Source organism: Phacochoerus africanus, chromosome 8 (genome assembly GCF_016906955.1).
Source record: "Phacochoerus africanus isolate WHEZ1 chromosome 8, ROS_Pafr_v1, whole genome shotgun sequence".
Classification (NCBI taxonomy): domain Eukaryota; kingdom Metazoa; phylum Chordata; class Mammalia; order Artiodactyla; family Suidae; genus Phacochoerus; species Phacochoerus africanus.
This window is the reverse complement of record NC_062551.1, coordinates 88220036-88243247: the sequence shown is the minus strand read 5'-3', so window position 1 is coordinate 88243247 and position 23212 is coordinate 88220036. Positions and strand designations below refer to the sequence as shown.

Sequence of the window (23212 nt, the reverse complement as noted above, 5' to 3'; positions counted from 1 at the left end):
ATTCAGAATTTCTTGGAGATAGAGTGATGAGTCAGTCCAGTACTCTTAACAGAACTTACTAAGGAAACCATAAAACAAAAAGACAACCTGCAGAACAGGAGAAAATATTCCCAGACAATGTGACCAACAAATATTTAGTTTCCAAAATATACAAACAGCTCATATAGCTCAATAGGAAAAAACCAAACAACTCAAATAATGGGCAGAAGGAATTCCCATTGTGGGCCAGTGGGTTAAGAACCCAGTGTAGTCTCTATGAGGGTATGGGTTTGATCCCTGACCTTGTTTAGGGGGTTAAGGATATGGTGTTGCTGCAAGCTGCAGCATAGGTCGCAGATGCAGCTTGGATCCAGTGTTACTGTGGCTGTAGCATAGGCATGCAGCTGCGGCTCGGATTTAACTCCTGGCCCAGAAACTTCCATATCCCGCAGGTGCTGCCATAAAGGAAAAAAAAAAAATGGGCAAAAGACCTAGACATTTCTCTAAGACATATAGATGGCCAACAGCCACATGAAAAGACACTCAAAATAGCTAAGTACTAGAGAAATGTAAATCAAAACCACAATGAGGTATCACCTCACACCAGTGAAGATGGCCATCATCAAAAAGTCTACAAATAAATGCTGGAGAACATGTGGCAAAAAGGGAATGCTCCATCACTGCTTCTGGGAATGTAAGCTGGTGCAGCCACTATGGAGAACTGCATGGAGGTTCCCTAAAAAAACTAAAAATGGGAGGGAGTTCCCGTCCTGGCGCAGTGGTTAATGAATCTGACTAGGAACCATGAGGTTGCAGGTTCGATCCCTGGCCTTGCTCAGTGGGTTAAGGATCTGGCGTTTCCATGAGCTGTGGTGTAGGTTGCAGATGGGGCTCAGATCCCATGTTGCTGCGGCTCTGGTGTAGGCTGGTGGCTACAGCTCCGATTAGACCCCTAGCCTGGGAACCTCCATATGCTGTGGGAGCAGCCCTAGAAAAGGCAAAAACACCAAAACAAAACAAAACAAAACAACAAAAAACTAAAAATAGGAGTTCCTGCAGTGACACAGTGGGTTAAGGATCTGGCATTGGTGCAACTGTGGTGTAGGTCGCAGCTGTGGCTCAGATTCGATCTCTGGCCTGGGAACTTCCATATGCTGCAGGTGTGGCTGAGAAAGAGAAAAACAAAAACACAACTAAATATAAAACTAGCATGGGAGTTCCCATTGTAGCTCAGTGGTAACAAACTTAACTAGTATCCTTGAGGATGCAGGTTCAATCCCTGATCTTGGTCAGTGGGTTAAGGATCCACTGTATCCATGAGCTGTGGAGTAGGGTTGCATCCGTGGCTTGGATCCCACGTTGCTGTGGCATAGGCTTGTGGCTGATTTGACTCCTAGCCTATGAACTTCCATATGCTGCAGGTGCAGCTCTAAAAAAAAAAAAAAAAAAATGAAAAAACCCAAAAAAACAGAGCTAGCATACAATCCGGCAATCCTGCTCCTGGGCATATATCTGAAAAAAAAAAAAAACCCTGTAATTCAAAAGAAATATGCACCCCAATATTCACAGCAGCATTATTTACAATAGCCAAGACATGGAAGCAACCTAAATGTTCATCAATAGATGAATGGATAAAGAAGATGTGGTACATACATAAAATAGAATATACTTAGCCATAAAAAAGAATGAAATAATGCCATTTGCAGCAACATGGATGAACCTAGAGATTATTACACTAAGTGAAGACAGAAAAAGACAAAAGATCATATGTGGGATCTAAAAGATAGATACAAATGAAGTCATTCACAAAATAGAAACAGAGTCACAGACATGAGAACAAATTTATGGTTATTAAAGGAGAAAGTGAGGGAGGGATAATTAGAGGAGTTTGGGATTATCAGATACAAACTACTGTATACAAAATAGCTAAACAAAGAAGTCCCACTGTATAGCATAGGGAACCATTATATAATAAACCATAATGGAAAAAAAAAGAAAAAAAAAGAACTTGCTAGAAACTCAGTTGAAAACATGTCTTCTAGCAGTTCCTGATACTATTATCAATTCTGGAGCTTTATTTTTCCATCTGTACCATAATCTACTTACTGGGTAGAGCCTATCAGTAAGAGAACCGGTCTCCTACTCCTCAGAGGAAAACAGAACTGGTGGGCTAAAACCTCGCATTCAGTGCTGACGCCCTCCCACCCCATGCACCCTCCCTCGTGAATGTATACGTCAGAGGCTCAGAGTCCCCAAGTTCTGAGCTAGAGGAAGAGGTGAGGTTGGGGAGAGGGCACATACCATAGGCTTCCTCGATGAGGCCGCAGTAGGGATTGACCCCTGAGCCACTGCGCTTGCCCTCTTGCTCTCCAAGCCGAAGGATATTCTCCAGGCCATTGAGGGCTACTTGTACAATTTTTGAGTCCATTACAGTCAGCAAGTCACACAGGGGTTTGATGCAGCCCAGGGAGACCAGGTACCTGGGGGGCAGGGACCAGGCAAATTCTAAATTAATACAGGGCCAGGGAGGTGCCAGGCAGGTGCTATGCTATGGGGCCTCTGGGTCTCCTCATGCACATCAATACTTTCCGCAACCCATTCCAACTGAGCCTTCAGAACCATCCACTCTTTATCTCAATCTCTTCACTCTCCCAATGCTACTGGCCTAGTTTATTTCCATGTAGAAAGAAAGCTGCCATTAATTCTGCCTCCTAGTCTCCTTGTTGCAACATTACCTACTCTGAACACATCACTTGCCTCAAAATTTTCAGTCAGGAGTTCCTGTTGTGGCTCAGTGGTTAACGAACCTGACTAGTTTCCATGAGGACGTGGGTTTGATCCCCGGCCCCGCTCAGTGTATTAAGGATCTGGCATTGCCATGAGCTGTGGTATAGGTCACAGACGTGGCTCAGATCCCACGTTATTGTGGCTCTGGCATAGGCCAGCAGCACAGCTCCCATTCGATCCCTAGCCTGGGATCTTCCATATGCCACGGGTACGGCCCTAAAAAGACAAAAGACAAAAAAAAAATTTTTCACAGTCCAAGCTCTATAGTCATGACAGAACAATTTGGCTCCTAATGGCCTTTTCTAACTCTGCCTCCCTTTATTCACTTCCAAAAGTACGACATTCCAGTCAAACATGTAAAGGTTTCCAGGTTTCTTTTTTTTTTTTTTGGTCTTTTTGCTATTTCTTTGGGCCGCTCACGCGGCATATGGAATATGGAGATTCCCAGGCTAGGGGTTGAATCGGAGCTATAGCCACCGACCTACGACAGAGCCACAGCAACGCGGGATCCGAGCCGCGTCTGCAACCTACATCACAGCTCAGGGCAACGCCGGATCGTTAACCCACCGAGCAAGGGCAGGGACCGGACCCACAACCTCCAGGTTCCTAGTCGGATTCGTTAATCACTGCGCCACGACGGGAACGCCTAGGTTTCTGATTTTTGTACCTTTACTCATGCTTTTTCCTGTCCAAAAGGCCATCTACAACCCCTCCAAAACTTAACTCAATGGCTATCCCTTTACTTCTGAGATTTTACGTATACTGAATATACTCCTCTTCCAGAACTACAAGCTGAAGGCGATGTATTTCCCATTCCCACCACTGCTCCTCAAGCGGATAATGGAAGTCAAAATCAGAGCATTCGCACACAAAATGGCTTTCTATTTGTTCTCCCAAGTATCACTCCCAAAAGATGATTTTTCAAAGAAGATGCTCTGAATGAACCGTAACATGGACCTCCCTCATTTATGTGGATAATTGAGAATTACATAGATTTAAATTATCTGGAGGATAGAGGCAGAGAAGAGATGGATGTCTGTGTCATAAGTTTCTATTTGTGTGTGTGTGTCTTTCATCCTTTTAGGGCCACACCCATGGCATATGGATGTTCCTAGGCTAGGGGTCCAATCGGAGCTACAGCTGCCAGCCTATGCCACAGCCGCAGCAACGCTGGACCCTTAACCCACTGAGCGAGGCCAGGAATCGATCCTGCGACCTCATGGTTCCTAGTTGGATTCGTTTCTGCTGTGCCACGACTGGAACTCCTCTATTTTTTTTAGCCACAGCTGTGGCATATAATCTGAGCCACGGCTGCAGCAACACTGGATCATTAGCCTGCTGAGCCACAGTGGGAACTCTGCAGTTTCTATTCTCCAGGATGGAAAAGAGGTACATGGTTTACAGGAATCTATTTCAGATTCCAGTGCCGCACTCTAGGAGCTTACCAGTTAAACCCTACTGGGTGGGGGCAGACCTGTCCCAGAAAAGGCAGTTTAGAGGTTATATGTAAACCATGAGCCAAGAGGCAGAGTATGCATATCAAGACAATGGCAAAGGAATAGGATACCTGATTTGCTCAGGGGTTCCTCCTGATGTGGCATTGGTGATGGCCCAGGCTGCCTCTTTCCTTGTACGAAACTCTGCTTTTTGAAGGATTTCAATCAACACGGGAAAGATATTTGCATCTATGACAGCCTGAGAGAGAATTGGGGGGTGGAGGGTGGGGCACAGTGGGAGAAAGTCACTTCAAGAAGAATAAAGCAAACCCAGATCACACATCAGCTAAGATTTAGAAATCTTAACCTTCCTCAAAGTTCTCCTTTGTTCTTCTCATACGGGTAAGAGACTACAGAGGAACGTGAACAGACTCTTTGACCAATGGCATGCACTGACCCCAATTTCTAAAAAGAAACAAATTCGTTCTTCTGGAGGGAAATATCCCACAATATCTCATGTTCCCAGGCCTTTCTACCAGCAGCCCCCCAACTTCCCTCCTGCATGTTCTACCTGTATCTGAGCCCTGTTGCCAGCAGTGATATTTGAAATGGTCCAGCAAGCTTCCTTTCGGATTGATTCCTTGGAGCTGCTCAGCAAGTGGAGGAGGCAAGGGAGGGCTGAACAGTTAAGAATGACCTAGAACACCCAAAAGCACAGGCAACAACAAAAAAAATTAGATAAAATGGACTTAATTAAAAGTAAAAACTTTTGTGCACCAGAAGATACCATTAACAGGGTGAATGAATATACAAAACACAGAATGGAAGAAAATATATGCAAATCATATTATCTGAAAAGGATTAATATCCAGAATATGTAGGTAAAAAACAAAACAAAACACTGAATTCAATTTAAAATGAGCAAAAGACTGGAACAGACATTTCTCCAGAGAAAATACCAAAGACCAACAGGCACATAGAAAGATGCCAAGCATCAAATTGTTAGGGGAAATGTAACTCAAAACCCCTGTGAGCTATAACTTCATGCTTATGAGGATGGTTATTCTCGAAAAATCCCAGGTAATAGAAGTGTTGGTAAGGATGTGGAGAAACTGGAACACGGTACATCGCTAATGGGAATGTAAAATGGTGCAGCCATTGTGCAAAACAGTATGGTGGTTCCTCAAAATCTTAAAACATAAAATACCATACGATCCAGTAATTCCATTTCTGGTGTGAACCCAAAAGAACTGAAAGCAGGGATTCAAACAGACACCTGTATGCCAATATTCAATGCAGCATTATTCACACTAGGATCCATGAGGATGCCGGTTTGATCCCTGGCCTCACTCAGTGGGTTAACGATCTGGCATTGCCATGAGCTGTGGTGTAGGTCACAAATGCAGCTTGGATCTGATGTTGCTGTGGCTGTGGTGTAGGCTGGCAGCTGCAACTCTGATTCAAACCCTAGCCTGGCAACTTCCATATGCTGTGGGTGTGGCCCTTAAAAAAAAAAAAAAAGGCACAGAATTTCAGTCTGGAATGATGCAAAAGTTGTAGAAATGGATGGTGGTGATAGTTGAATAACAATGAGAATGTATTTTAATGCCACTGAACTATATATTTAAAAATGGTAAAAACAGGAGTTCCCGTTGTGGTACAGTGGTTAACGAATCCGACTAGGAACCATGTGGTTGCAGGTTCGATCCCTGGCCTTGCTCAGTGGGTTAACGATCCGGTGTTGCCATGAGCTGTGGTGTAGGTCGCAGACGAGGCTCAGATCTGGCGTTGCTGTGGCTCTGGTGTCGGCCAGTGGCTACAGTTCCGATTAGACCCCTAACCTGGGAACCTCCATATGCTGAGGGAGCAGCCTAGAAATGGAAAAAAGACAAAAATAAATAAATAAATAAATAAAATAATAAAAATAAATAAAAATGGTAAAAACAGCGTATTTTATGTTATGAATGTTTTGCACATACAGGTGCATACACACACATAACAATGACCCAGAAAATGAATCCCACAGAATCATGCAAACTACTCAAAACCCAAAGAATCCTCAGATCTCTAGCCTTTGAACACAAGCTGTATGCTGTGCCCTCAATGGAGGTGTGTGTAACACAAGACTAGCATGAGGTAGTATCCAGGGGATCCTACAGGTCTAGGACGCAGGGGCAGGTTCCATAGCTTTTAGTATCTTAAAGGTACCATACCTCAAAATCTGTTAATTACTTTACAATGTCCCAGGGAAGTCAGATTCTTTCATTCAAGCACTCAATGAATGATGACTTGCTTCCAATTCACAGAAGAAGGCACAATCACAGAGAAAGCGGCAGAGTTGGAATTTTCACTCAGGCCCATGCTTTCTTTCCTACTCATGTTCCCTCCCATGAGGACCAAAGTTTGTGGCAGAGAAGGATTTTGTTCATAGACAGCTCTCCTCCTTACCTGGGTCTGGATGTCATCCCCGGTGACGATGTTACCCACAGCTCTCAGGGCAGGAGAAGCCACTTTGTTATCGTTGTGCCTACAGAGAAGGGCGATCTGATCAGCAGCAGGCCAGGACGTGGCATTCAGCTCTGCTGACCACCAAGGCCGGCAGCAGTGATGGCTCCGGACCTTTGGACAGGGCAGCAGACTGCTGACTGCAGTTCTGAGCTTGGAGAAGCTTAGGGAATCTGAACCCTTTCTAACTGAGCTCACTCACATCAGAAGTTCTACCAATCTTCGGCAGACTCCAGAGTCTATGACTGCCTGGATCTTCTCGTTGGGGCCATCAGACAGATAAGAAAGGGCCCAGCAAGCATCTGCTAGCAAGTCCGAGTCGCTGCTGAAGAGTAGGCGAGACAGCACAGGCAAACAGGGGGAAACCTGTTGGAAGCACAGTGAGAGGGCCTCAGGCGGACAGGGTTATATGAGCTCTGCCACTAAGCCTAACGTTGCCAAGCCCTCCACTACTAAGCAATTCTAAGACCTAGAGATTATTACATTAACCATCAGGCCCACATTTTCTTTCTTTCTTTTTTTTTTGGCCACACCTGCGGCATATGAAGATTCCCAGACTCGGGGTCCAATCGGATCTACAGGTGCTGGCCTACGCCACAGCCACGCCAGATCTGAGCTGCGTCTGCAACCTACCACAGCTCAAGGCAACGCTGGATCCTTAACCCACTGAGCAAGGCCAGGGATCAAACCCGCAACCTCATGGTTCCTAGTTGGATTTGTTTCCACTGTGCCACAGCGGGAATTTCAGGCCCAAGTTTTCACTTCACCATCCAGGCACATGAGATCACCTTCTTCCCTGACTACTGCCTCTTTCAGTTTCCCACGGAATAAGACTCTAAGGGGTTCCTCCCAAACCTGAAAACCCTCATATCAAAATTCCTCCCCATAAAGGAATCTGCTATCACTCAGGAACTGGTAAGACGCTCTCTTACCTTTGCAAATTCTGGGGGTGGGTTCTTCCCGCGGCAAAGATTTGACAGGGCCCAGACTGCATTCCGTGTCATTGTCAGTCGTGTGGACTTGGTAAGGAGTCTGAAGGAAACAGTAAAGCCAGATCCTGAGCAATGATGCCCTTGGCATAGAGCTGTTGCCCATGAACCCCAGGAGCAAATCCAATCAGACCCTTAAGACTCTGGCAGCCTCACTGTTTCTTCCTACCCATAGAGTTAAGTTAAGTGAGTCTGCCTGGCCCAAGAGGCCGAGCTGCATCTTCACAGAGGATCAGGACCAGCTATGACTGGTTAGAGCAGAACCCTGAGTAAGCATCCTAAGCATTTAAGAGGACATACTGTGCCCCTAACTGAGGCCACAAGCTAGCTCTAAACAAGAGCATTGCTTTCTTTTGAAATCAAAGTTGAAGGTTTAGTGAGGATTCTAGCCACGTGGTATGGAGTGATTTTCTGCGACAGGCCCATAAGACTGGGGTTCCCGAAGAACAGCTCACCCCTCTGTTTTGTTCTGGATGTAGCTCTAGGTTAAGAGTATGGGAGAAAGGGGCGGGAGCATCCAGGTGACCTTACAAGGGGTCTTAGACCTGTGGTTACAACAGAGCTCTCCAATGTACCTACACAGAAACCCATAGCAAGTCAATGCATCCTGTAGAGGTTAGATTTTTCCAGATAGGCTAGTCCTGCCTCTTTCCTCTGGCTCAACAATGAGACAGGTATGACCGTCACGAGATCCTATAAGTGCTAAGAAGTGAGGACACACAAGATCCTCTCTGGCACAATCTTCTTACTCTCAAAACATACTTATCTTTTACTCTGGCAATAAGAATGCACTTTTTGCATTTTTGTATTTACTCATCATCTTTCGGTAAGCTGCGCCACATGGCTGCCTGATAGATGTTCCAGGTGCAAAAGATAACAAGTACTCACGTTAACAAAGGATTAAGGATGGAACAGCCCAGGACGTAATCTCGGCAAACGGAGCTATCTCCAGCTATGTTTCCCAGTGCCCAGACTGCCTAAAAAAGGGATGATAGAACTGTCACCTGCCGAGCCTAGCGGCTTCTGTGAGTACTTTATACTCAGAACTACAGAGTAACACCCACCAGTAACCAGGGCAAATACCCTCTCAAGGCCTGAAAAACACTGTAAATAAGCACAGGCACCCTCCTTGTTGATATCCTTACTGAGCTCTTGGGGACTGTTCCTCCGAGAGTTGCCGTTCAGTGTGGCAGAGAAACTCACAGTGTACTGCTGCCAGGAAAGCCAAACCAAGACCCCCTTTATGCCCACCTCCCAGAAAAGGACAAAATGATGGGAAAATTGCATTCTTGCAGCCTCACAGGACTGATCATCTATGTAGTAATAGAGTAAAATACCCCAGTATCACGTTCCAGTTCTATTGAACCCGTAAAATCCCAGCAGAAGAACTGGAAGTTGGGTTTTTATGATCTGTAGGTGCTGAGAAAGGGGTACTGTGGTATCTTTTCTTCCCAACACCACCTCTGATGCCAAATGTGCGAAGTTTTTTCCATACTAACAACCAATTCTGATATCAACTGAGTCAATGGTTAAATTCTGACACTAACTTGGAAATAGTGCAGAACCCACAGGTTAAGGGCTCACAAGACTGCCCTCACTTTAGATCCTAGTTGCAATTCCCAGGCACCACCTGCACTTCTTAGCAACTGGCTACAAATTCAGGAGTTCCACAATCTCCTCCTTAGGTTCAATAATCCACCAGAAGGATTCACAGAACTCAAGAAAAGACTTTATTTAAGTCTACCGTTTATTATAATGACTACAACTCAGGAAGAGCTAAATGGAAGAGACGCCTACGGGTATGGAGTGAGGAGTAGGGGCTGTACAAAACCTCCATGCCCTCTCCACACATGTCACCTTCACAGCACATTGATATGTTCACCAGCTCAGAAGCCTATGAAGACTTCTAGCCTATTCAAAACTTTTAATGGCCCACTCTCCACCCCCTCTAACCTCTCTGGGGAGGCTGAGCTGGAAGGGTGGGAAAGAGTGGAGGTGGGGTGGGGTTGAGCAATCCCCCCCTCCCCACCCCACCCCAAGTCACTGCATTAGCATGGTCACAGGTGTGTTCCAAAGGGGCTCTTTAGGGTTAACAAAAGACACTTCTATCACTGAGAAAATCCCAAGGTTTGGGGGAGCTCTTAGCCAGGAAATGGAGATAAAAACAAAATGGATTTTTTTAATTAAATGACAAGTACCATCGAGAATGAAGTCAAATTTGGGCATTACCTGTTCCTGTACATCCTCAAAGTCTGAGTTAAGCAGCTCTATAAAAATGGGCACAGCCCCTGCTTCAATGACAATTTTGGTCTGCTGAGAGGTTCCAGAGGCAATGTTCGTTAAAGCCCAAGCAGCTTCAAACTGAAATCGAGATAAAAGCTATGATTGATTGTCATTCCAGACAGAGCAGTCATGCCTACCAGCTGGCTCAGAATAGTAAGCCTTCTGCCCCTGACTTAAAAAAAAGGATCAAAACACCATCCCTTCCCAATCCCCCTTTAAATAACAGGAAGAGGTACTGGCAGTGATGCAACACAGCGGGAAGATGGAATTGGGCTGCCATGGTCCCAGGTCCAGTCCTGCACTACCACAGCACCCATGAGTCCTTTGGCAAGTCACTTTTTTTGGCCATTCCCAGGGCCAGGGACTGAACCCGTGCCACAGCAGTGACCCATGTGGTACATCACCTTTATTTTCTGAGCTTTATTTTTTTTATTTCTGAAACCAGGATAAGAGTGAGAGGGGTCTCTCAAAGTCCCTTTCAGCGAAGTTTCTAACAAGTTTCAATTGACTGACACATTACCCATTTCTGAGAAGAGAGGCCCAGAGAAGCTAAATAGTTCATCTCAGGATTAGAAGTGGACTAATCCCTTTTTTTTTCTTTTTACTGCCACACCTGTGGCATATGGAAGTTCCCCGGGGTTGAATCCAAGCCACACCTGCCAGACTATGCCACAGGCACAGTGGATCCAAGCCGCATCTGCAATCTATGCCATGGCTTGCAGCAACGCCAGATCCTTAACCAACTGATCGAGGCCAGGGAATGAACCCACATCCTTCAGGACGCCATGTTGGGTTCTTAACCCCCTGAGCCACAACTGGAACTCTCAGAACCTTTAATTTGCATTATATATTTATAATTTATAATATAACCTCTGAATAATCAGTCTCATAGTCTGGTATCTTTGCTTTGAGATTGTCTTAGGGAACAGCCTGTGGCTCTCTTATTTGAGGCCAAGGCCTCTGAGGTAACAGCATCTCATAAATATTTCCTCAATAGCTTGACTATATCCCAGGAGACATGTCTATAGAAACATCTCGCTGCAATTTCTTGGCAAAAGGGCTTTCATCCAGTACCTCTCTACCTCAGGCCTCACCTGTAATGTACAATTCTCATTCCTCTTCAGAAACTCCACAAACCGATCCACCACTCCTGGAGTATTGATAACTTCATCTATTGGAGGACTAGGCTCTGGAAAAGGGACAAAGGAAGGAGAGAAAAAGTCAGGATAGGCTTTGGCTGATGCATTCACTGGGGTCAGTCCCCCATCCTTCCTAGATTCTCTGACTACCATTATTATAAACATTCCCAGGTTCCCTTTTGGTGAGGCAGTGTTAACAACAGCTGGTCATTTTTTTTTTTTGTCGTTGTTGTTTTTGTTGTTGCTATTTCTTGGGCCGCTCCCGCGGCATATGGAGGTTCCCAGGCTAGGGGTCTAATCGGAGCTGTAGCCACCGGCCTACGCCAGAGCCACAGCAACGCGGGATCCGAGCCGCGTCTGCAACCTACACCACAGCTCACGGCAACGCCGGATCGTTAACCCACTGAGCAAGGGCAGGGATCGAACCCGCAACCTCATGGTTCCTAGTCGGATTCATTAACCACTGCGCCACGACGGGAACTCCCAGCTGGTCATTTTTGAACTGTATAAAACATCTAGGATGCTAAAAAGTCAATCCTAATCTAAGTATGCTCAACTTTGGCTTCCTAAACCTAAGTGAGTAAGTAACCTTACTAACCTAAGCAAATAAGGAATTAAGGAAGAGAAGACAAGGGAAGGAGCAACTCTAGTCTAAACACGTCCCTTCTTAGACTGGCAGTCCTTTCTTGGGAGGAAGAAAAGTCAAGGAGTATTTTTCCCATCATATGTCAAATTCTCACTGAGTGTGAACTATGTGCCAGACACAGTTCTAGGTACTAAGGATACAATAGTGAACAAAACCAAGTCTCCACTCTCATAGAACCTGTATCCTAGTGAGGAGAGACATTCTGTTATATTAGAGAAAGTAAAGAAAAAAAAAAAAAAAAAGGGATAGGGCAGGGTAAGGAAATTAAAAAATGCTGTAGGAGAGGAATCCCTACAGCAGTTAAGGATCCGGTATTGTTACTGGTATGGCTTAGGCTGTTGCTGTGGCACAGGTTGGACTCCTGGCCCAGGAAATTCTGCATGCCATGGCCAAAAAAAAAAAAAAAAAAAAAAAAAAAAACGGCTGCAGGGGTAGGGAGTTACAATTTTAGACAGGGTGACAGGGGTAGGCTTTGCCATGTAGATAGGATCTGATTATAGAAAAGAAGCAGCTGTCACATAGACATCTGAACATAAAGGCTATGAGGTGGAGGGAATAGCCAATGCAAAGGTAAGAATGTGCCTGGCTTGTGCAAGGACCCAAGGACCCCAAAGCCAGTAGGGCTAAAGCAGAATGAATGAAGTGGAAAAGCTGAGGTGAATGAGAAGAAACAAGAGGCTAACTCATGCAGGGCCTCTTTAGGGAGGCCTAGGCTCTGTACCTTTGGAGAGCAGTTTCCGGAATTTCTGTGTGGTTGCTAACTGCAGGTCAGAATCATCAGAAAACAACATCTCCACCATCTCTCTTGTGATCACACTCTCCTAGAACATAAAAAACAGGTTAGAGACTTTTTTTTTGGCTTTTTCAGGGCCACACTCATGGCATATAGAGGTTCCCAGGCTAGGGGTCTAATTGGAGCTGTGGCTGCTGGCCCTAGCCACAGAAAAGCCAGATCCGAGCTGCATCTGCGACCTACACCACAGCTCACGGCAACACTGGATGCTTAACCCACTGAGTGAGGTCAGGGATCGAACCCACAACTTCACGGTTCCTAGTCAGATTTGTTTCCACTGCACCACGATGGGAACTCCCAGGTTCAAGACTTTGCAAACCAACACTAGAGCCATATGTGAGCCACAATTCTGCTTGGCATCCTGCTTCCCAAAGACTTGAGGGCAAAAGGAAGGCCTAACAGCAGGCTCAGAAGGTGTCTGTGTAAGCCACAGCTGTTCCAAACTGGGACATCTGGAAGCGATTCTCAACCTCTGAGGCAAGCGATGGCTTCCCTTAAATGTTTCCTCTGGTGCTTCCATCAGAGATGAATGCTCGTTGACTCCTTAAGCTGACCAGCTACAAATGGATGCATGGAATAAAGACAAACGTTCATGGTTGTTGGTAAAGCTACAAGATGATGAGAACTGCCCAATTTCTGTTCTGTAGAAGGAAGTATTTTCCAAGTCTGCCTGAAGCACATGCAAGGGTCTTACCCCCGTGGTAGAGCTCACATAGGAGTCCATGAGGAGACTATCGAACATGGCAGCTTCTTCATTAATCAGCTCCACATTTCTCCGTTTAAAAAGCTAAAAGCAGAGAGAAGAGATGGTGGTAAGCCTACTCACCGAAACTAAGACAATGTTAAATTATGGCGTAACTGTCAAGGAAATGCTATTTATGAGAAAATGCCAAGCTTAATATACTGATATGGAAAGCTATTCAAGGGCTTTACTTTCTATGTTGTATCTAATTGTTCACATTTTTGGAGGACATTTCTATCAGCAAAAAAATCTTTTACAATTTCTGTGACTTTTGTATAAAAGGCGATGAGTATAAAGGCTTTGAAGGTTAGCATCTAGACCTGAGAAGGAACCAATTTGGTGTGGCAAAACATAGATGATGAGGCATTAATACAGTCTCAGTTCTAGGGAGACTTAAAAGAATGGACTCTAGAGATAGCAACAACACGGTCCAGAATGGCTGACAAACTTCTTAAAGGGCCAGGCTTGGGGCTGTGCCTCGAAGGCCAGACTTAATATTGACTATTGGGTAAAAAAAGAGAAGTCTGCAACTAGAGATTCTCATACTAAGTGAAGTAAGTCAGGAAGAGAAAGACAAACACCATATGATATCACTTATATGTGGAATCTAAAATATGGCACAAATGAACCTATCTACAAAACAGAACCAGACTCACGGACAGAGAGAACAGACTTGTGGTTGCCAAGGGGGAGGTGAGAGGGAGAGGGATGGATTGCAGTAGATGTAAACTATTACATTTAGATTGGATAAGCAATGGGGTCCTAATGTGTAGCACAGGGAACTATATCCAGTTTCCTGGGATAAACCATAACAGAAAGGAATTATTTTTTAAAAAACAAGGAATATTTTTTAAAAAAAGAATAATCAAGCCACTTTGCTGTACGGCAGAAATTAGCATAACTTTGCAAATCAACTATACTTTAATTAAAAAAAAGAAGGCAACAAGGGGTTAGCACTAGAGTGTTATTTTGAAGACATAAATGATGTCCAAGTTGTTCTAAGTTATGGAAAAGGAATAAGGGGCAGTTCTTTCTCAAAACTTTCAACATGAAATTGGATAGGAGGCCCACAAAGCTAAGCCACTTTCCCAAGGAGAGAGAGTGCAAAGTGGAGGCCAACCAGGGCTGCTGGACCGCTTCCCTGAAGGCATATTGGAAAATACTCAGGTTAACCCACTTGTTGCTCCCGTTTCTGCTTCCGGAGTTGAATGCCCTCTTCCTCTCTTCTTCGCCTCATTTCCTCAGGGTTTAGGGCATTGTTCTTATAGCTCTTCATTCGATAATTGTCTTTTCCTGGGCTCGCCATGGTCTCTAAAGAAGGGAAGATACAAACACAGTGGCAAAGGCTTTTTTTTTTTTTTAAATTTATTTATTTTTAAACGGCTGCACTTGCAACAAATGGAAGTTCCCAGGGTTGAGGGTCAAAATGGAGCTGCAGAGGCCGGCCTATACCACAGCCACAGCAATGCCAGACCTTTAACCCATGGAGTGAGGCCAGGGATCAAACCCACACCCTCACAAAGACAATGTCAGGTCCTTAATCTGCTCAGCCACAATGGGAACTCCCGGCAAAGCCTTTTTAGGAAGCTAACATTTCCTTCTCTCTTGCTTCTCTCCTACCCACCCTCCCCTACTCAGAGGACCCATAGCTTTCCAAGGAGGCCTAATAATCACAGCAAGTGCACCTGACTTCTCTAGTACCATCCCCACACCAATACACACTGTCTCCTTTAATCATAATAAGCTTATTAAGTAAGTGCTATTACAGCAATTGCTATATGTAAAGTATTAAAAGATACAGCCCTTGAGGCAGAGTGTGTGGTTTCAAATTCTGGCTCTTCTACTTGTTAGCTGTGCATATTTCAACAAGTTGCTTTACCCTCTATGCCTCAGGATCTCATCTTTAAAACAGGAATATAATAGTTTCTACTTCCTAGAGTTGTTAGAAGGATTAAACAGCTTTATATACATGTGAAGTACTACTTAGAACAGGAAAAGGCTACTAAAAGCTTAAAAACATAAGTAAGACTTCAGGGGAAAAATTAGGGAGAGGGACAGAAAAACATTAAGAATTGAAGACTGAGTTCCCGTCGTGGCGCAGTGGTTAACAAATCCGACTAGGAACCATGAGGTTGCGGGTTCGGTCCCTGCCCTTGCTCAGTGGGTTAACGATCCGGCGTTGCCATGAGCTGTGGTGTAGGTTGCAGACGCAGCTCGGATCCCGTGTTGCTGTGGTTCTGGCGTAGGCCGGTGGCTACAGCTCCGATTAGACCCCTAGCCTGGGAACCTCCATATGCTGAGGGAGCAGCCCAAGAAATAGCAACAACAACAACAAAAAGACCAAAAAAAAAAAAAAAAAGAATCGAAGACTGAAAAATTTCCCAAATTTGACTTTACAAACCCAAGAAACCAAAATAAACCTTAAACATGTTTAAAAACAAAGAAAATCACAGTAAAGCACATGAGTCAAATTCATGAAAATTAGTGATAATCAGCCAGAAAGATTCATTATAAAGATATGACATGACTTCTTGAACCTATCTATACAGGTCAGAAGATAATGAAGCAACTGAAAGAAAAAAAAGCTATCAAACTAGAATTTTTTTTTTCTTTTTTGCTTTTTAAGGCCGCACCCGCGGCATACAGAGGTTCCTAGGCTAGGGGTCAAATCACAGCTACAGCAGCCGGCCTACACCACAGCCACATCAACGCTAGGTTTGAACTGAGTCTGCAACCTACACCATAGCTTACAGCAATGCTGCTGGATCCTTAACACACTGAGCAAGGCCACGGATCAAATCCACAACCTCATGGTTACCAGCTGGATTCGTTTCTGCTGAGCCACAATGAGAACTTCTCAAACTAGAATTCCATACCCAGTGAAAATACTTTTTTTCCTCCACTGCTTTTTTTTTTTCCTTTTCTTTTTACATCGCACTCATGAAACATGGAAGTCCCAGTCTAGGGGTCGAATCAGAGCTGCAGCTGCTGGCCTACACCACAGCCACAGCCAAGCCAGATCTAAGCCACAGCTGTGACCTATGCCACAGTTTGTGGCAACAATGGATCATTAACACACTGAGTGAGGCCAGATATCAAACTCACACTAAGCCACGAGAGGAACTCTGAAAATACTTTCTTTTTTTTTTAATGGGCTAATGAAGCCCATTCTTTTTTTTTTGTCTTTCTGCCTTTTCTAGGGCCTCTCCCGAGGCATATGGAGGTTCCCAGGCTAGAGGTCGAATCAGAGCTGTAGCTGCCCGCCTACGCCAGAACCACAGCAACATGGGATCTGAGCCGCGTATGAAACCCACACCACAGCTCACGGCAATGCTGGATCCCCAATCCACTGAACGAGGCAAGGGATGGAACCCGAAACCTCATGGTTCCTAGTCAGATTCATTAACCACTGAGCCATGATGGGAACTCCTGAAAATACTTTCAAAAATGAAAGTGAAACAGACTTCTAAAGTTCTTCAAGTAGGAGGAAAATTATACCTGATGGAAGTTCAGAAATTCACAAAAGGAAGAATATTAGAGATGGTAAAAAGTAGGTAAAACTCCCTTAAATCCCAAGAAGATAATAGGGGAATTATAAAAAACAGTTCAAAAGAAAGCAAGCAAAGAGAGAAAAAAGACCCAAGAATATATAATAGGAGTTCCCTGGAGGCTCAGCTGGTTAAGGATCTAGCATCGTCACTGCTGTGGTGTGGGTTTGGTCCCTGGTCCAGGGAACTTCTGCACATCATAGGCACAGCACCCCCTCAAAAGGCAAATGTAAACAAACTGATTTCCAGTGTTAAAACATTATAGTCAAAAGTCCAGTTGGGGATTTCCCGTCATGGCTCAGGGGAAAACGAACCTGACTAGTATCCATGAGGATGCAGGTTTGATCCTTGGCCTCGCTCAGTGCATTAAGGATCTGGCATTGCCGTGAGATGCAGTGTAGGTTGCAGAAGTGGCACGAACTGGGGTTGCTGTGGCTGTAGTGTAGGCCAGTGGTTACAGCTCTGATTTGACCCCCAGCCTGGGAAACTCCATATGCCACATGTGTGGCCTTAAAAAGACCAAAAAAAAAAAAAAAAAAGTCCAGTTGTTTTGTTTTGTTTGGCTGAGCCCATGACATATGGAATTCCTAGGCCAGGGATCGAATCCAAGCCATAGTTGCGACCTGTGCTGAAGAGTGGCAACCTTGGATCCTTTAACCAACCCACTCTACTGGACTGGGGATTGAACCCACACCTCTGCAACAACCCAAACTGCTGCAGTTGGATTCTTTTTTGTTGTTGTTGTTCCCTTTTTTGGCCACCCCATGGCATATGGAGTTCCTGAGCCAGGGATCATATCTGAGCCACAGGTGCAACATACACTGCAGTTGTGTTAATCCAGATCTTTTAATCCACTATGCCAGGCTAGGGGTTTAACCTGTGTCCTGGCACTGCAGGGACACCACCAATACTGTTGCACTAACAGTGGGAACCTCTACAGTTTTTGGTTTAAAAAAAAGAATTACAAGGTATACAAAGAAATAGGAAAATACAGCCCATTCAACAGCACAAAATAAATGGACAGAAACTTTCCCTTAGGAAGCCTAGACACTAGACAAACTAAGAAAAAGACTTTCAAACAACTATCCTTAATACATTCAATGAGCCAATGAAAAATATGGACAAACAACTAAGGAAATCAGGAAAATGTTGAACAAAATGAGAATATCAACTGAAAATATATGTACCCTTTAAGTGGCTGAATTGTGTAGAGTGTGAATTCTATGCCAATAAAGCTATTATTAAGAAAAAAAAGGAAAAAGGAGGAAAATGGCAGAAGTCTTTTCTTATCAGCAATTACATTACACTTAAATGGACTAAACTCTCCAGTCAAAAGGCAGGGACTGGCAGAGGATTACAAAAAAAAAAAAAAAAAAGATTCAACTATATGATGTCTGTAAAGACTTACTGTCTACCCCAAACCACAAATAAAAGTTAATGGATTACGTTGCTGTGGTTGTGGTGTAGGCCAGGAGCTGTAGCTCTGATTTGACCCCTAACCTGGGAATCTACATGTCACTTAAAATAATAAAGTTGGAGAACTCACACCTCCTGATTCCATAACTTACTGCAAAGATACAATAATCAAAAGTGTGGTATTGGCAGAGTTCCCATTGTGGTTCAGTGGAAATGAATCTGACTAGGAACCATGAGGTTTCAGGTTCGATCCCTGGCCTCACTCAGTGGGTTAAGGATGATGTCGCTGTAAGCTGTGGTACAGATTGCAGACTCGGCTCGAATCTGGCATTGCTGTGGCTCAGGTATAGGTCAGCAGCTACAGCTCCAATACAAACCCTGGCCTGGGAACCTCCATATGCCACAGGTGTGGCCCTAAAAAAGCAGAAACAAAAAAAAAAAAAAAGAAAGAAAGAAAAAGTGTGGTATTGGCATAAGGATAAATACATTGCTCAATGGAACAGAATCGAGAGTCCAGAAAAACTCACACATCCATGGCAGTCAGCCAATTGATTTTTGACAAGGGTGTCAAGTCCATTCAATGTAATAAGAATGGTCTCTTCAACAAAAGGTGCTAAGACAACTAAATTTTCAGATCCAAAAAATGAAGTCAGACCCCTAGCTGCTATCATATAAAAAACTTAGGCGTTCTCTTCATGGCTCAGCGATTAACAAACCCGACTAGGATCCATGAGGATATGAGTTCAATCCCTGGCCTTGCTCAGTGGGTTAAGGATTTGATGAGCTGTGGTGTAGGTCACAGACGAGGCTTGGATACTGAGTTGCTGTGGCTGTGGTGCAGGCCGGCAGCTGCAGCTCCAATTCGACCCCCAGCCTGGGAACAGGACGCAGGCCTAAAAAGCAAAAACAAAAAAAACCTTAATGTGGCTCAGATCTCGCATTGCTGTGGCTGTGGTATAGGCTGGAGGCCAAAGTTCTGACATGACCCCTAGCCTGGGAACTTCCACGTGTCACAATTTCAGCCCTAAAAAGACAACAAAAACAAAAACAAAACAAAAAAAACTCAGCAGGTTAAGGACTTGGAGCTGTCTCCCTGAGGATGCAGGTTCAACCCCTGGCCTCGCTCAGTGGGTTGAGAATCTGGTGTTGCCGAAAGCTGTGGTGTAGGTTGCAGATGTGGCTCCAATTTGACCCCTGGTCCAGGAATTTCTGTATGCTGTTGGTGCAGCTGCAAAAAGGAAAAAAAATTAAAAATGCACCAACAAAATAAGAAAAAAAATAAATTAAAAAAATGAAAATGCATCAGTGACCTAAATACACAAGCTAAGACCATAAAACTCTAAGAAAAAAACATAGGGGTAAATTTTTATCATCTTGGATTTTGCAGTGGATTCTTGGCTTTAACATCAAAAGCAGAAGCAAAGAAAAAAAAAAAGAGAGAGACATAAGAGAGTAAAAAGACAACTTTCAGGAGAAATTATTTCCAAATCACCTATCTGAGAAAGGTTTAATATCCAAAATATATAAAGAATTTCTATAAGTTAACAACAAAAAGACAAACAATCCAATTTAAAAATAGGCAAAGGAGTCGCTGTGGCTCTGGCGTAGGCGTAGGCGAAGGAGTCGCTGTGGCTCTGGCGTAGGCGTAGGTCGATTGGACCCCTAGCCTGGAAACCTCCATATGCCACGGGAGTGGCCCAAGAAATGGCAAAAAGACAAAAAAAAAAAAAAATAGGCAAAGGAGGAAATTCTGTCGTGGCTCAGCAATTAGCAAACCCGACTAGCATCCATGAGGATTCGGATTCAATCCCTGGCCTCACTCAGTGGGTTAAGGATCCAGTGTTGCCGTGAGCTGTGGTATAACTTGCAGATGCGTCTCAGATCCCGAGTTGCTATGGCTCTGGTGTAGGCTGGTGGCTTCAGTTCCAACTAGACCCCTAGCCTGGGAACCTTCAAATGCCTCAGGTGTGGCCCTAAAAGACAGAAAAGAAAAAAAAAAAAAAGAAAAAAAAAGGGCAAAGGACTTGAATAGACATTTCTCTAGGATAATACACAAATGGCCAACAGGCACATGAAAAGATGCTATATAAAATTAGCCTTTTTTAAAAAAGTCAGTTTATTTTTTCCTTTTTTTTTTTTCAGGGCTGTGCCTGGGGCATATGGAAATTCCTGGGCTAGGGGTCGAATTGGAGCTGGAGTTGCAAGCCTATACCACAGCCACAATGGATCTGAGCTGCATCTGTGACCTATGCAGCAGCTTATGGCAATGCTGGATCCTTAACCCACTGAGCAAGGCCAGGGATTAAACCTGCATTCTCAAGGACAATGTGTCAGGTTCTTAACCTGCTGAGCCACAATTGGGAACTCTTCAGGCCAGGGATCAAACCTACACCTTCAGAGTGACCTGAGCCTCTGCAGTCGGATTCTTAACCCACTGTGCCACAGTGGGAACTCCTAACTATATATATATATATATATATATATATATATATATATTTTTTTTTTTTTTTTTGCCATTTCTTGGGCCGCTCCTGCGGCACATGGGAGGTTCCCAGGCTAGGGGTCTAATCGGAGCTGTAGCTGCCAGCCTGCGCCAGAGCCACAGCAACGCGGGATCCGAGCTGTGTCTGCGACCTACACCACAGCTCATGGCAACACTGGATCGTTAACCCACTGAGCAAGGGCAGGGATCGAACCCGCAACCTCATGGCTCCTAGTCGGATTCGTTAACCACTGCGCCATGACGGGAACTCCCCTCCTAACTATATTTTTTAAAAAAAGATTTCGTATTTGTCTATCTGCATTCATTCATCATAGGACCAATTATATTAACCATACTTTATTTTCTGTGTTCTGGCACTTGAGGGGAGAGACTGCCACTCCCACAGCTAGCTAATTCCTAAAGCTAACAATTTGCCTAAGAGCATGCCTTTGCAAAGGAACCAATCCAATCCAGAGGCTTATCTCCTTTATCTTGCCTGTACACCCAGGAGGCAATATTCCTCTGCTACATCATCCCAGGGTCCCCAAGGTAGCAGACAACCAGAAGGTATTCCCATAACCCCAAGCCTTCCAGAAATATTCAAATTAGCCAATCCTAAACTGTTTATTCTGCCTTGCCTTCTCTTTCCCTCTGAAACCCCAAAAAGGCTCTGGCCTAAACCTCTTGCTTGCTCCTGCCCCTTCTGCCTCCTGACCACCCTGGCATTTGCCTCTGTGACCCTGTGTGGGATGTGGTGACCTGCGACTCACCCCACCCCCAGACCTGTGAGTATAATAAACTTCTTCCTTCCAAACCTCACTGTTGTTTTCTCCTGTGGCTGTGGTGACTTGATCATATTTTATCCAATATTTACATTTTTAAGACAATCTCAGTATTTAAAAGACTGATAAAAGTGAAGTTGATTATGTCGAAGTTTGAGTAGAGGATGATTTACCAACTTGTTTCCCCCTTTATAGGCATTTCCCACCTTCTAAATTTCTAATCCGAGTTACCAAAAGTATTACCAAAAGGAGGAAAAATAAGTTTTATAGGCACACGAAAAGGGACAACACTATCACTGCTCCTTTTCTGGAATGGTTTGGGGTGACTGTGATGAGTTTAAAAAGAAATTTCCCAAAGGTAAGGCTGGTTCAAGCAGGGGATCACCCTGGGAGTACAAATGGAACAACAAAGTATATAAATGTGAGGGGGGGAAGTAGTCTGTTAAGAGATTCTGAAAGAGAAATAAAAACGGAAGTTGAAGAACGAGTTGAATTCTGGAGCTAGAGGTACTAAGGAAAGGAAACTTTAGAGAAGGCGCCTCTGTCCTTTCTGGGAAGCAGGCAGGCAAACCAACAGCGGCAGGGGCGAAGAATGTGCAAGCTTCCAGGCCACATGCACTTGGCAAAGCCCAAGTCGATTCACTGTTAAAAAAAGTTCTAGGGACTGCAGTGGCCTCCCCTTAGCGTCCCTGATTATCCCTGTGCCTGGAGATGTAAGAGGCACATGACAAACTCCAAAAGGCAGCCCTGCGGACTGCTGAGCCCCTCTACCTGACACATGGTTTTTCATGACTCTGAACCTGGGCTCCCCCAGAGGGCTGTCCCTTCCTTCCAGCAGAGCTGACAGTGAAGCTGGAAGGAGAACCAGATTGTGCTTCTTTCGTCACCATGGTGACAAGAAACTATCACAAATATTTGCTTATGACATCACTGGAGAAGCCAAGGAGGGGTTAGATTGGAAGGAGGAATATCTGCAGAAGCCTATCTGGAATAAGCAACCAAAGGAAATGCTGGACTCTCATTTGGGGACCAGCAGGCATAGGGGCTCTTTCATCAAGCACTCCCTTACTTGCTGAGACTGGATGAAGAAATCCACAATATAAATATACCTTTTCTAGCAACTGACTGTCTCAGGTAGACTCTTGAGTTTTCTTCATCAAGGAACTCTCTCAAAGTGAGTAATAGGTCTCTGAAGTTGTACCTCTCATTTCTTTTTCTTTTTTTTTTGGCTGCCCCCTTGGCATGTGGAAGTTTTTGGGCCAGAGATCAAACCCATGCCACAGCTGTAACCAGAGCCACAGCAGTAACAAAGCCAGACTCTTAACTCCTGAGTCACTAGGGAGCTCCTGTGCCTGATTTCTAGAAAATAAGTATTAATGCTCCCATTTTTTTTTTTTGTCTTTTTGCCATTTCTTGGGCTGCTCCCGAGGCATATGGAGGTTCCCGGGCCAGGGGTTGAATCGGAGCTGTAGCCACCGGCCTACACCAGAGCTACAGCAACGCAGGATCTGAGTAGCATCTGCAACCTACACCACAGCTCACAGCAATGCCAGATCCTTAACCTGCTGAGCAAGGCCAGGGACCGAACCCGCAATCTCATGGTTCTTAGTCAGATTCGCTAACCACCGTGCCACGACAGGAACTCTGAATGTTCCCATATATTTTCTAAGCTCTTAGAACCAAGG

General features: G+C 44.5%; 1 protein-coding gene across 2 annotated transcripts in view; it reads right to left on the bottom strand.

Moving 5' to 3' along the window:
* The window catches only part of KPNA6 (karyopherin subunit alpha 6), a 46057-nt gene that overhangs the window by 5748 nt on the left and 17097 nt on the right, over nucleotides 1-23212 (bottom strand). The window contains exons 1-13 of one of the 2 annotated variants that reach the window (XM_047793042.1): nucleotides 18791-18965; nucleotides 14477-14610; nucleotides 13252-13344; nucleotides 12486-12585; nucleotides 11074-11168; nucleotides 9926-10057; nucleotides 8585-8673; nucleotides 7640-7739; nucleotides 6910-7073; nucleotides 6651-6729; nucleotides 4774-4899; nucleotides 4334-4461; nucleotides 2281-2459 (exon numbers count right to left, since the gene is read on the bottom strand). In XM_047793042.1, coding sequence (XP_047648998.1) covers nucleotides 2281-2459; nucleotides 4334-4461; nucleotides 4774-4899; nucleotides 6651-6729; nucleotides 6910-7073; nucleotides 7640-7739; nucleotides 8585-8673; nucleotides 9926-10057; nucleotides 11074-11168; nucleotides 12486-12585; nucleotides 13252-13344; nucleotides 14477-14605 — 1414 coding nt within the window. In that variant the 5' untranslated portion in view covers nucleotides 14606-14610; nucleotides 18791-18965. Of the gene's footprint in view, nucleotides 1-2280; nucleotides 2460-4333; nucleotides 4462-4773; nucleotides 4900-6650; nucleotides 6730-6909; nucleotides 7074-7639; nucleotides 7740-8584; nucleotides 8674-9925; nucleotides 10058-11073; nucleotides 11169-12485; nucleotides 12586-13251; nucleotides 13345-14476; nucleotides 14611-18790; nucleotides 18966-23212 lie in introns of those variants that run through there. The other variant, XM_047793041.1, reaches the window with a different exon arrangement.